This window comes from Pteropus alecto, unplaced genomic scaffold (genome assembly GCF_000325575.1).
Source record: "Pteropus alecto unplaced genomic scaffold, ASM32557v1 scaffold7, whole genome shotgun sequence".
NCBI classification, from domain to species: domain Eukaryota; kingdom Metazoa; phylum Chordata; class Mammalia; order Chiroptera; family Pteropodidae; genus Pteropus; species Pteropus alecto.
In genome coordinates, this window is record NW_006494614.1 from 63,825,348 (window position 1) to 63,838,688 (window position 13,341).

Genomic DNA, 13,341 nt, shown 5'->3' on the forward strand with positions numbered 1-13,341 from the left:
TTTTGGATTCTTTTTTCTTGTTGCTGTTCTGATTGAATGTCCTCTGCTGCCCCATCCTCTAAATCACTGCTTCAATCCTCTGCTTCATCTAATCTGTTGATTTTCTCCAAGATATTCTTTATTCCAGTTATTGTATTCTTTATTTCTGACTGCTTCTTTTTGATGTTTTCTATCTCCATTTTTATGTTTTCTATATCTTTGTTAAAGTTAGTCTACTCTTCCCCTAAGTTAATTGAACATCCTTGTAACCAGTGTTTTGAACTCTGCATCTGGTAGATTGCTTACTATCTCCATTTTGTTTAGTTCTTTTTCTGGAGCTTTGTTCTCTTCTTTCATTTGGGACAAGTTTCTTTGTCTTTCCATTTTGGCTGAGTCCGTGTTTGTTTCTATGTATTAGGTACGCCTGCTATCTCTCCCAGTCTTAGTAGAGTGGCTTTACATAGTAGGTGTCTTGTGGGGCCCAGTGGCATGGTCTCTCTGGTCACCTAAGTAGGGTGCTCCAGGTGTGTCTTTTGTTTGGGTCGTGTATGCCCTCCTGTTGTAGTTGAGCTTTGGTTGATGTTTGCACATCATTTATGAGAGATTGACCCTTGGGTTGATTGGTTGTGAGGGCTGCCATAACTATAGTAGAGCAGCTGTAGGGGCTGGCCCTATGTAGCAAGATTCACTTTATGAGGGCTCTGGTGCCTTCCCATTCTGCCCTTTGGGTGTGTGGTCCTCAGCTGTGGCCCCAGGTGGTGCTCCTGCTCCGTTGAAACTGGCCACCAGGCATGCTGGACCCTAGACCTTCTAGGAAGGGCCTTGCTACAGGCCAAATTCAGCCACAGCCTGTGCCCTGCCCTAGGCCACTTATGAGCCACCAAACAATTTGCAGATGGCCGTCACCAGAGGCCAAGAGAGGCCAAGCCGGGAACCGAGGCTGGCTGCCATTAGTGCCAGGCTTGAGACTACTCAACAAGAGGTACAGGGTACACCGAGGCCAGATGCAAGAGATCTGCAGCATGAACCTCAAGACAGGCCATTTGTATGGAAAAGCCACTGGAAGGAGCTTGGCTGGGCCTTCAAATTGGGAGGGGCAGTTCTCAGGAAATCACTTGGGCTGGGCGAATGGTGTTAGCCAGGGTGATGGAGACTCAGACTTAGTGTCCGCCTGTGCCTGCAGGCTAGGTCGGGAAAAGACTCAGAAAAGGAATAATGGCTTCTGTCAGCACTTCTTTCTGGGAGAAAGCCTACCTTCTGGCCTTTGCTCTGAAGTCAGACAATTCACTTCCTCCCATAGGTTTCTGGCACCTTTCAAACTGCTGCCCCAGTGCTGGAGCTCAGAGTGAGTGAGTCTGTCACCGAATAGGTTCACACACAGGCCCTTCAAGAGGAATGCCCGGTACTCCAGCTGCCCTCCATCTCACTCAGCCACAAATTGCACTGTTTTTCACAGCCAGAGTTATGGAGACTTCTCTTCCTGGCACAGGAATCTTGGGTTAGGGAGCCTGGTGTGGGGCTGGGACCACTTGTTCCTCTGGAGAGACCTCCACAGCATAGATATCCCTCCCAATTTTTACTCGCTACAGGAAGATGTGAGACTAGCCTGTTTTGCGTCTCCACCTCTCCTACCAGTCTTAGTGTGGCTTCTTCTGTATGTCCTTAGTTGTAGGACTTCTGGTTTAGCTTGATTTCAGGTGATTCTCGATGATAGTTGTTCTGTAGCTGTAGTTTTTGATGTGATCATGAGAGGAGGCAAGCACAGTGTTCATCTGCTCCACCATCTTGACCGGAAATCCTGATTGAATGTTCTCTTATTTTTTAATTTGAAATCTTTGTAAATTTTGGATACCAGTCCTTTATCAGATGTCTTTTGCAAAATGTTTCTCCTAGTCTGTGGCTTGTCTTTTTATTCCTTCTTTAGTGTCTTTTTTAGAGCAGAAATTCTTAACTTCAGTGAAGCCCAAATTTCTAATTTTTTCTTTCATGGATTGTGCTTTTGGTGTTGCATCCAGACTCATTGACAAACTCAAGGTCACCTAGGTTTTCCCCTATCTTTCTCATTTGCTTTTATTTTGGGGTCCATGAGGATACTTTGTCAATTAGTTTTGTTGCAAATTGTGTCCCTGGTTTTTTGTTTTGCTGTCTCATTCATCTGTCTTTATGTGGGGATTCAGAGAGAATAAAAAAATATGACACTTTGCCACTACCACCTTCTCAGAACCCTTCTAACCAAGCCTCATTTTAAAGAATCTGTTATATTGAAGTATAATTTACAAATAATAAAAATCACTATTTTAAGTGTATAGTTCGTTGAGTTTTGATAAATATATATCATCAATCATGTGACCAATACCATAGTCAAGATATGAATATTTTCATTACCCCAGAAAGGTCTCCTTCCTCCTTGCAGTCAGTCAGCCCTCCATTTCCCCATCGCCTGTTAACCACTGATCTTCTGTTAGTATAGTTTTGTCTTTATTAAAATTTCATATTAATGGAATCGTACAGTTTTTAGTCTCTTGAGTCTGATCTCTATTACCCAGTGTAATGCTATTGAGATTCATCTATGTTGCTCTGTTTTATTGCTGAGTAGGATTCCATTATATGGATGTACTGTAGTTTATTTGTTCACAAATTGATGAGCATTTTGGTTATTTGTGGTTTTTAGCTGCCACGAACATTTGTGGTACAAGTCTTTTACAATATATTCTGATTTCTCTTGAGTAAGACTTAGGAGTGAAATTGCTGGGTCATAGACGTGTATATTTATTAAAAAGGTGCCAGTTTTTTCAAGCAGTCACTCCATTTTACATTCTCATCAGCACTACATATGAGAATTCCACTTGGTACATTCTCATTAATACGTGGTATTCTCAGTGTTTAACTTTTGCCACTCTGTTGCATTTATACTAGTATCTTATTTACATTTCCCTGGTGATAGAGAATCTTGGACATCTTTTCACTGCTTGTTAGACATTTGTATCTCTTCTTTTATGAACTCTCTGTTGAGAATTTATGCCCATTTTTTAAATTTAGGGTTTTTTGTTGTTGTTGCGTTCTAAGAATTCTTTATATATTCTGGATATCCTTTGTCAGATACATTGCAAATATTTTCTCCCAGTTGAAAATCAAAAGTTTCAAATTTTAATGAAGTCGTTTATCACTTTTTAATTTTACGTTTTGTGCTTTTCATGCCATAAGTCTTTGCCGACTCTAAGGTTGCAAAGATTTCCCCTAGGATTTTATTCTAGAAGTTTTATAGTTTTCAATTTAGATCTATGATCCATCTTGAATTAATTTTTGTGTGAGGTGTGGATAGGGGCTAGGGTTTTTTCTTAGGGATAATTTGTTGCTCCAGTATCATTTATTATAAAGACCTATGGCACATTTGACATAAATCAGAAAACTATGTATGTGAATTCTGAATTCTTTATTCTGTTCTTTGGTCTTTTTCTCTATCCTTCTATAGTAGCACACTGGCTTGATTATTATAGCTTTATGTATAATCTTGAACACTGGTAGATAAATCTTCCAACTTTGCCCATCTTCTTCAGTATTCTTTTGACTAGTCTTTTTTATATTCATATAAAATTTTAGAATCAGCTTGCAAATTCAAAGCCTGCTGGAATTTTGATTGGCATTGGTTGAGCCTATAGATTAATACGGGAAGAATTGACATCTTAATACTGAGTTTTCTGATTTATTAATGTGGTATATCACTCTGTTTATCTAGGTCATTTTTAGTTTCTTTAAGCAATATGTTATAGTTTTCAGTAGATCTATATTCAGTAAGTCTTATACTTACTAGTATTTCATGTTCTTGGATACTATTGTTAATTATTTTTCTTTAAACTTAATCTAAGTGTTTTAGAAATGCAATTGATTTTTGTATCCTTATCTTACATCATGCAACCGTAATAAATAAACTGAATTAGTTATGTGCATGGGTACTAGGGAGAGTGGAATTAACACAGGTGTGTGTAGGGGGTGAGGTGGCAGGAAAGGACCCTCCCAGTGTGCCCAGGAATGAGGGGTTTCCTGGCACGTGGTACTCTCAGTGCTGTAACTGAGACAGTGCCAGACAAACCAGGACCTCCAAACCCTATCTCTCCCCTTTATTCCTATAATCCTAAAACAATCACCATTATCATATATTTTCTCTGTTATTTTTCTTTGTGCATCTTCTTAAAAATTTTATCATTGGCGTATATATTATGCCTTGTGTATTTCTCGTAACGTCGTAGTGAGAATTTTTCTCATCCTCCATACCACCTTGTGTTCACTGACGGCCATCTATCACCAAGTGAGCTAAGGTCTGGAATGGCAGACTGGTGGAACCTCTAAACCACAGGGGAGAAGACTCCCTGGGAGAGGATCATCTGCCAGGTAGGAAAGAATATTGAACTCCTGCCTGAGGTAGAGGTGGGCTTGAGTAAGCATTCAGGGTTTCTTGAGGGTTTCCTCCGTGGTGCTGGAGAATGACTGGCTCAGGAACCATAACAGACATGTTACCTATCCTTTTTCTGCTGACATTCCAGTGGGAATGGTCAACAGTGGACAGGTGAGTAAGAAAAATGGTGACAGGTGCTGTGAAGAGGATGAAATGCTGTGAAATACGAGGAGGGTATGCTGGTGTCAGTGTGCAGGGGTGGGGACAAGGGGCCCTTTGAAAATTATAGGCAGGGAGGGACTTTCCTAGGAGGAGTCCCCTACACTGAAGGCCAGATAAGAAGGATCCAGCCATAGGAAGAATATTTCAGGCAGAGGAATGAGCAGCTACGCAGGCCCAGGGGGATGGGTTAGTGTGAAGTGTTTGTGGAGCAGGACAAGGCTCAGGGGCAATGAGAGTGGGAGAAGGGCAGGTAATGAGGTTGGAGGGGACCATAGAAGAGGGCCAGATGCTGTCAGCCCCGTGAGATCTGACACCCTTTTCGATCACAAGGGTGACCTCACCCCTGCCTGCCTTGCCTGCTTTACCTCCCAGTCAGAACTGGCGTCACCACCATCCTACTAAGTAACCAATTCTTGCTCCTGGCATCTGCTCTGGGCAGCCAGGGCTCCCTGCTCTATTTTATTTTTATTTTTATTTATTTATTTATTTTGGTGCCTACAGCACCTGGTCTTCCTAGGTGGTCTCCCATCCAAGTACTAACCAGGCCCGACCCTGCTTAGCTTCCGAGATCAGATGGGATCCGGCTCGTTCAGAGTAGCATGGCTGTTGACTGGGCTCCCTGCTCTAATACAGATGTTGCTCCCTCTGACTGGAGTGCCTTCTCCATACTCTTGCTAATACATCTGCACACCCACATTCCCCCTCCCACACCAATAACCCTGCATACAGTTGCCTCGAAGAGTTGTCTTCTTGAGCACGCGCTAGCTGAGGCATGTCTGTCCCTTCGTGGGTTGCTGAGCGTCCCTGTAGGACATAGCTTCATCCTTGTTTCCGGGGTGCCTCATACACAGTAGGCTCTTAATAAAATGCCTATTGTTATATGAACAAAGGTCAGAAAGGGATACTATTTTAAGAAAGATTTTTTTAAAGTGCAGTTAAAAAGTAAACAAGGGAACTCTTATAACTAATAATGCAGCTTTAAAACAATAAGATTTACCCAAAAGAACTTCCATTAGATTTACTAAATTTCTATTGAGAGTAATTATTTGTGAGTATGGTAAGGTTTTTGTTTTGTTTTTCGGCCAGTTTCCTAGGTTATTTTTAAATCCCTGTTCATGTGCTTTGCGCTTGTAGGTCAGATACATCTTGGGTTAAGCTCGATTTCATTTTCCGGATATGTTTATATGTTTCAGATAATACCCTGTTATATTTCAAATGCAACAAATTACTTTGGTCGTATAGTTGATAAACATGTGGATCTTTATGCAACTCTTAATGCTGAAATGAAGGAGTATTTTGAGGATTCCAGTAATAAAACAACTGTTGAAAAGGTGGAGAATTTTGGATTATATGGATTAGCAGAAAAAACACTTTTTCACAGGTAGAATGCCTGTTTATTTCATCTTGAAAAGTTATGAAGCACAAGGTGACTTAAGATGATATTGAATCCCTATTTTCACCTCTGTCCATTGGACCCAGTGTTCACATGCTAGGCCTCCTGCCTCCCAGGAGGATGGTGGCAGGGTTGTGACCCCCAGACCCCAGACACAGTTCTATACCTGGGACTTGTACTGACCCCGGGCTCCTGAGCACAGAGCATGGATGATGGTGTCGCATTTTATACAGTTGTGGAGCTGTCACTCTGTGCCATATACGTGTGTGTGTATATATATATCTTTAAGTTACTTAATTTTTATAAATCTTAGAAAATGAGCATTATTCCCATTTTACAGATAAGCAGACTGAGCCTTGGTGAGGCTGCGTAATATGTCTAAGGTGAGCTCACTAAATGGCATGGTGGTCCAACCCTGGCAATCTGACTTACCTACCTATTTGCATCCACTTTTCTTGAATGCTACACCTGACTCCACTTGTTTGAGAAACTTGAAAATATTAATTTACTATGTTAATTTTTATTGTGTTGTCAGATATTCTATTCAAAAGTACTACACGTTTTTTATACTTAGGTATACTTTAATAAACCTTTGCTAACTGCTCTCGACAGCTCTAGTTGTTTTATTTCTAGTATGGGGTAAAATCGTGCAGTTAGGCTTCTTTTTATATGTTTTGTATTTAATGGGTAAGTCGAGGCGAAGATTATTTTCATTTTAGAATCTGTGTTAAACTGATGTCACTATTCTCCAGGGTTCAGGTGTTGGAGATGAGCCAGAAAGAAGACACTTGGGCCCCGGATAATGTCCTTGTAAAGTTTATAGATGAGGGCAGGACTGGACTTGTTACAAAAGACCAACTCCTGCATCTCCCAGAAAATTTCCACAACCTGCCCCCGCAAGCTGTGGAGTTTATTGTTTGTAGAGTGAAACCCGCTGACAACGAAATCGAATGGAATCCAAAGGTGAATTATTTTGGCTTTTTATAGTTTGTTGACTTTTAGAATAAATTTAACCTAGAGTATACACAGAATTAAGGTTTATTTGGTTGAATATTCAGTTTGTGTGAAGTGCTTCATGTTCCCAAACAGTGAGAGCACAGTCCACGTGGATCCCTTCTGGTGCGGGGATGCACTTAGGGCCGCTCTGCACAGACCTAGCTCTGAACCCTCAGTGGTGCCAGGCACCCTTGCTCGCCAGGTGTGGGTTGCCATCATTATCATTAGCACTCACGAACTTAGAATTGGTGTAAAATATGTGTTGTATTAAAATAAATTGGCTGTTAGGTTAAGAAGAAACAGCGTAAGCACCTTTTTTGCAAAACTTATATAGCATATGCAGAATGAGGTGTTTTCTTAAAGCTGCTGATAAATTACTTCAGTGTGTTTTTTAGGTTACTAGGTACATTCATCATAAAATTATCGGAAAACTGCATGATGCAAAAGTGATACTGACTTTAGGAAATACGGTTTGGATTGATCCAATGGTAAGTATGCAGTTTTCCTAAAATAAAACGTGTTTGAGGGGCCCCTAAAAGTAATCCAAATTATTCTAACCTGTTGCTTGAATAACTGTTTTCTCACATAAGTGGAGACTCATTTGGGGCTCTGAGTTTTTTGTTATTTGGGTCATGAATTTGGCGGGGGTTTATTTTTTTAAGGGAATCTTTTACATTGTAACCCAATGCTCACAGGTGTGTGTATGTGTAACCACATACATCTACACACATGATTGAGACGGAAGCGCCACGAAAATGTCCTTCCTATGTGTGACAGTCCCTAATGTTTACAATTCTGTTCAATTCCACATTTTCAAGTGTTGGTTGTGTACCGATTTCACAGTCTTCTGTCCACATAGGTGAGGAAGCCCCGGGCCAGTGACTGTCCCTGCAACGGACAGCACAGGGGTTCATTCGTCTATTTGTAAATGAGCTTAAAGCCCCGGCATGTGATCGGTGATGCTGAGAGTTCTGGTCCTTGGGCTTTCAAAGATAGGTTTTATTATGTTCACGGTTTCTACCATATTCATTCACCAGATATTGAGTGAGCACCTACTGTGTGCTTGGACCTAAATGGGACACTTGGATTCCATTTGTGAACAGACTCCTCCCTGTGGAGCTATTGGGGGTTGAGGGGGACAGTGCTGAGACGAGGGACCTCAGTGTGTCCCTTCTGGTGCTGGCATCGTCCCCTCTCTGCTTGTGCCTCAAGAACTCTACTTTTCAATGGAAAGTTTTTTTCTATTAGACTTAAATCTTAATTATCATGACCATTTATAAGATTTAAAGGAATTGAGTTCATAAAAACTACATTGCTGGAAGTTATTTTCGTAAGATTGGAAAATCCTTAAAACTTTACAGGGAGTTTGGGTTGGGTATAACCTTTCAGAATAAGAGTAGAAAATGATTTTTAGAAGAGACAGCAGAGATTACCAGTGCAGGAAGAGATTTGGGGGTCTTAGCTGATGCTGTAATAGCAAATATTGTAGTTCTTTATTGGAGGAAAAAAGGAAACTTTATTAAGCAGCAATTTGAAAAACTATAGCTAAGAGAATGAAGCAAAATAAATAAATAAATAAAAAGAAAGTTAAAAAAAAAAAAAAAAAGCCCACCTGGCATATGTGCTTTCCCAGTTCCAAAGTATAGCAGTGTCCATGGTGCATTTGAGGGGAGATAGACCCGGTGGAGGCCTGCGGCTGTCCCACCCAGACCAGCTTGGTCTCCAGTGTGAGTGGAGAAAGGCGCTTTCACCAGTTCCAGATGGGGGCATATTCCCAGGGCTCACTTAGGATGGCGCCCCAGCCAGTGCCAGCCTGGCCCACCCTCCCCCTGCCACGAAAAGGACACCCAGGCTGCGTGTGCATCTCCCGTTAACAGGATTCAGACTGTTGCAGATTTTCGTGACTTACTTAATTTTAGTGTAAATCAAAATGGGTGAGAATGTTTTGGTTGCAGAAAAGACAAGTGGAGGAAACTGTCCAGAGCACAGGATGTAGGACTCTGGTGGAGAGTCTTTCTGGGCGCCTGAAGATCTTCCTTGTAACGAAGAGGTAAAAAGTACTTAGGTAAAAATCAGAAAACTCTAGGACTCGTGTGTGGTTACAGCGTTATGGATTGGTCTTGTCTGGGGGCTTTATTCCAGGATTCAGTCTTGGCCCCAACCCAGACCTGATATTTCTGCAGTGTGGGACTGGATCTGGAAGATTCTGATGTAATCTTGGTTATGAAATGATCCAGATGCCACAGCAGGAGGCGCTTGCACATTGTGGCACGTGCCCAAGTGCATCAGACATCACAGAGCTAACAAGAGGCCGTGTGAGAGGGCTTGCAGTTCATTTACAATTCAAAGTACGGTTCCTGAAATTGTTTTATTTTTTCTTTGATTCAAGGTACACATTACAAAACTCTCAAATCTGAAAACTTCCGTCATTGATTACAATGTTCGAGCTGAAATTTTGTCGATGGGAATGGGCATTGATAATTCAGAACATATAGAACAACTGAAACAGTTATACGAAGGAGCTAAAATGCCAGCTTTTGAAGAGAGCCTAAGCCAAAACCTGTAAGTGGATTTTTGTCACCCTTTTGGAAAAGGAAGAGCCGTTTTGTGGAAATATAACTCACAAATGTTACATTTTTTTTTTTTTTGAAAGTAGAATAGGTTAATGAGTGTCCATGTTCCTATCATCCAGAGTCAATAATTGCCAAGATTTTTGGGAATCTTTTTTTTTTTATCCAGACCTTGACCCTCTTTTTTGTTTTTGGAGTGTCATGAGACAGATTCTTCTTACAGAATGAATTTCCGTTAGCTTTTTATTGACAGTTAGCACACATACAGAAAAGTACGTATATCATAAGAGTAGTTTGGTGGATTTTCTGAGCACAGAAACTAGCCCCAGATCAGAAACAGGGCACTGCTCCGAGCTGGCTCCTCCCTCCCAACGTGGAAAAGCCTGGATGGCTCCTCCCTGGTTTGTCCTCTGAATGGAATCCTGCAGTGTGTCTCTTGTATCTGGCTTTTTTCGATCAGCATTATTTGTGAAATTCACCCATAGTGTGCATGTAGCCGTGGATCATAAATTCTCATTGCTGCATTATATTCCATTGTATGAATATACCACGATTTATCTGCTCATTCTCCTGTCAGTGGGAGAAAACATCCAATTCTGGGCTGCTTCAAGAGGTATTTCTGATGGACTAGAATTGCTGAGTCATAGTTAAGAGCTACTGCCTAGCAGTTTTCCAGATTGGCTGTACCCATTCACACTTCCACGAGCAGTATGAGAGACTGTGAAAGCCACTCTGAAAACGTACACTGAGCAGGGGAAGGGTGACACAGCATGCGTATCCAGCAGAGAACTTGAATCAAGAATTCCTTCCAATTAGGACGAAATTGCAGACACCTAGTAGAAAACTGGGCAAAGGACTTGAATAGACACTTCATAGTGTCCAATTAATTAATTGGCCACTAATATATAAAAAAGTGCTTGAACTCATTAGTCAAATTAAAACCACAATGTTATAATACCACCACATACCTATCAGAAATGAAAGAAAATGCCAAGTGTTGGGAAGGATGTGGAACAAATCAATGCATTTTAAAAACTTGACTAGCAGAGCTATTGCATCTAACAAAATTAATGGTAATTTCTTAAATTGCATGTGTTTTTTGTGTTAAAATATATATAACAAAATTTCTCATTTTCATTTGTTTTTTCCAAATTGTAGTAAAATACAGATAAAAATTGTCATTGTAGCTATTTTTAAGCATCACCCATGTTGTAGCATGTTTAAGATAAATCAGGGCCAGCTCACGTTTTAATGGAGTAGATAAACAGGTTACAAAAATACAGCGTGGGTCAGATGGTAATATGCGAGGGGAAGCAGATTAACAAAATAAGGTAGGGCAGCTTTGGGGCCAAGAGGTGAGTCGTGAGCAAAGACACAGGGGTGAGGCATGGCCCCGGTAGGTATCGGCGAGGACTCCTGTGGGCAGCGGAAAGACTTAGTTATTCCTTAATTCCAGGAACAGGGAGGAAGGTACCGTGACTAGAGCAGCAAAACGGGGGAGAACGCAGATGCAGAGGTGGGAGCAGTCCTGGGGTCAGGTCTTGTTGGCCCCTGTGGCCATTGCAGGGATTAGGCTCCTACTCTGAGGAGGCGGAAACAAGGGGGTTTTGAGCAGAGGAATAACTTAAAAGATTCTTAGCTACTGTGTTGAGAATAGACTGTAGTAGGGGATAAGGGCCATGCCAAGAGTTCAGGACAGGATGACAGTGGCTTGGACGAGGGTGGTTTTGTAGGGCTGGTGAGGAGTAGCTGGTTTCCAAACAGATTTGTAGTGAGCGTGTGATCTTGCGGAGCCTTGTCAGCCATTCCTAGATGTCAAAAGCTGGGCTGCTGGACAGGAGCCCCAGAGGAGTGGATGTAAGGTCCCAGGACTGAGCCCTGGGCCTCAAGTATTGAGAGGCATGGGAGCTGTGGGGACATCGGAGAGGAGCCTGGGGGAGAGGACATCCAGGATGGCGGGCAGGGGAGACAGAGCAGGGAGCCATGAGTTGTGCCAGAGCTGCCGACACCAAAGAAGTGAGTGAGGACTGGAAACTGACAAGTGGATTTAGGGATGTGGACATTGGTGACCTTGAAAGGTTCCTAAATAACTGCTGGAAGTAGGTGAATTTCAAAAAAAAAAACATGGCAAAGATTAAAATACTGTAGTCTGAAGTTTTTAGAGTTTTCTATCTTAATTAAATTGGGTATCTGTGGGATTAGGCTATGTGTTGGTTTCTGCAGACTTTCAGGAAACAAAAACTGCTCTTTTAAAAATGAAGATGTCAACTTCCGTGAGCAGTGCTGTGAGCAGTGCTGAGCGTGTGGCCGGGGTCTGTAGCCTGCCTTACTCCTCTGCTCCCGCCGCCCTGCCCACCGCCCTGCCCGCCGCGGCTCTGGGACCTGAGGGCAGGTGCCACTGGATGCTGTGCACCTGCCCCTTTCTGCTGTCAGTATGTAAATGCACAGAGAAACATGAATGGATAACAAAAGAGAATGATATTGGAACAGTGGGAATCAGCCATTCTACGCAGGAAGCTTTGGGAGATGTTTACTGTATTTGCCTGAAGTTGGGACAAAATCAAACAAACAAGATGAGTTTGGTACTTTGGAAAGTGTGCAAGGTCCGAGTGAACTCTGTTCTCTATCAGGAGAAGTAACTGAAATTAATGAAGCCTTTACAGAAAACCCAGGACTTGTCAACAAATCTTGCTATGAAGATGGTTGGCTGATCAAGATGACACTGAGTAACCCTTCAGAACTAGATGAAGTAATGAGTGAAGAAACATACGAGAAATACATAAAATCTATTAAGGATTGAAAATGGACCCCAAATAAAGTAGTATGAAACAACTTAATCTAGCATAGTTGTCTTAAATTAGTGGTGGATAGAAGATTTAAAATAGCAACTTTTAGCAATGCCAGTGAAAAAAGAAACTACAACAATGCTACCGGAACAAAATACCCTTTAACTTTCTAATGACTGCAGATAAACACAATATGCATCTTTTTCACAACACCCAAGAATTTTAGGCTAGGCTAAAGTTATTCAGAATTCTTGAAATTATTCGTGGTAAAATCTGGTTATAAAAAATTATGTAACTCAAGATAACATTGTTATCTTAAGCCTTATATGATATTGCAGCTTGCTTACATCCGCCTCTGGATTTGAGTCAAAATACTTAATGATCTTTCCATTGGAGATAACTGGCAGTGGAGTGAAGTTTTTGTTCGTTGTGACAGTCGGTGTCAGATGATGAACAATACTATCTTCATTTTGCAATGTACAAGTTTGCTGGTGCTATTTTTATACAGCGAAGCAACAGCGTTACAAGAAAACAAAGTTTAATAATAAAGCATTCAACTTTATTTTTAAAAAACGAAGACGTCATTACAGCTTAGGAGAGTTAATAAAAATGAGGATTGATCACTTATGTAGAACACAACAACTGTTGAGCCCCCAGCTCTGTGCAGGGCACTCTGCTGGGTCTCTTTGCACACTCGATTTTGTGGTTGTGCAGGAGTATTGCACACCTGTGATCGTAAACACAGGTAGAGAGAAGTGCAGAGATCTGCAAGAGCCTGCAGAGGGACCCTGCCTGGAAGAAGACACTCTGTTTCAGGAGCTGGATCAAGAAGCTGTGGCGATGATCTGGACAGAAGCAGGGAGAATGACCATTCTTGCAGCAGATCGGGAAAGAGGACAGATTCTGGGGACCTGAAAGGCCTGCAAGCCATAGTGCTTAGTGATTGACAAACATAGGGGAGTGTGATTCCATAGTTCTGAACCCTGGTGACTAAGAGGTTAT

General features: G+C 41.7%; 1 protein-coding gene and 1 non-coding gene across 2 annotated transcripts in view; one reads left to right on the plus strand and one right to left on the minus strand.

Moving 5' to 3' along the window:
* Positions 1–13,341, plus strand: part of TDRD12 (tudor domain containing 12) — a 71,561-nt gene that overhangs the window by 52,458 nt on the left and 5,762 nt on the right. Inside the window, exons 24-27 of the mRNA XM_015600288.2 lie at positions 5,788–5,975; positions 6,740–6,950; positions 7,379–7,471; positions 9,373–9,545. Of these exons, the coding sequence (XP_015455774.1) occupies positions 5,788–5,975; positions 6,740–6,950; positions 7,379–7,471; positions 9,373–9,545 (665 nt within the window). The remainder of the gene's footprint in view (positions 1–5,787; positions 5,976–6,739; positions 6,951–7,378; positions 7,472–9,372; positions 9,546–13,341) is intronic.
* LOC112474973 lies at positions 5,087–5,205 on the minus strand. The gene has a single exon (XR_003044558.1). It is a non-coding gene; the product is annotated as a 5S ribosomal RNA (ribosomal RNA).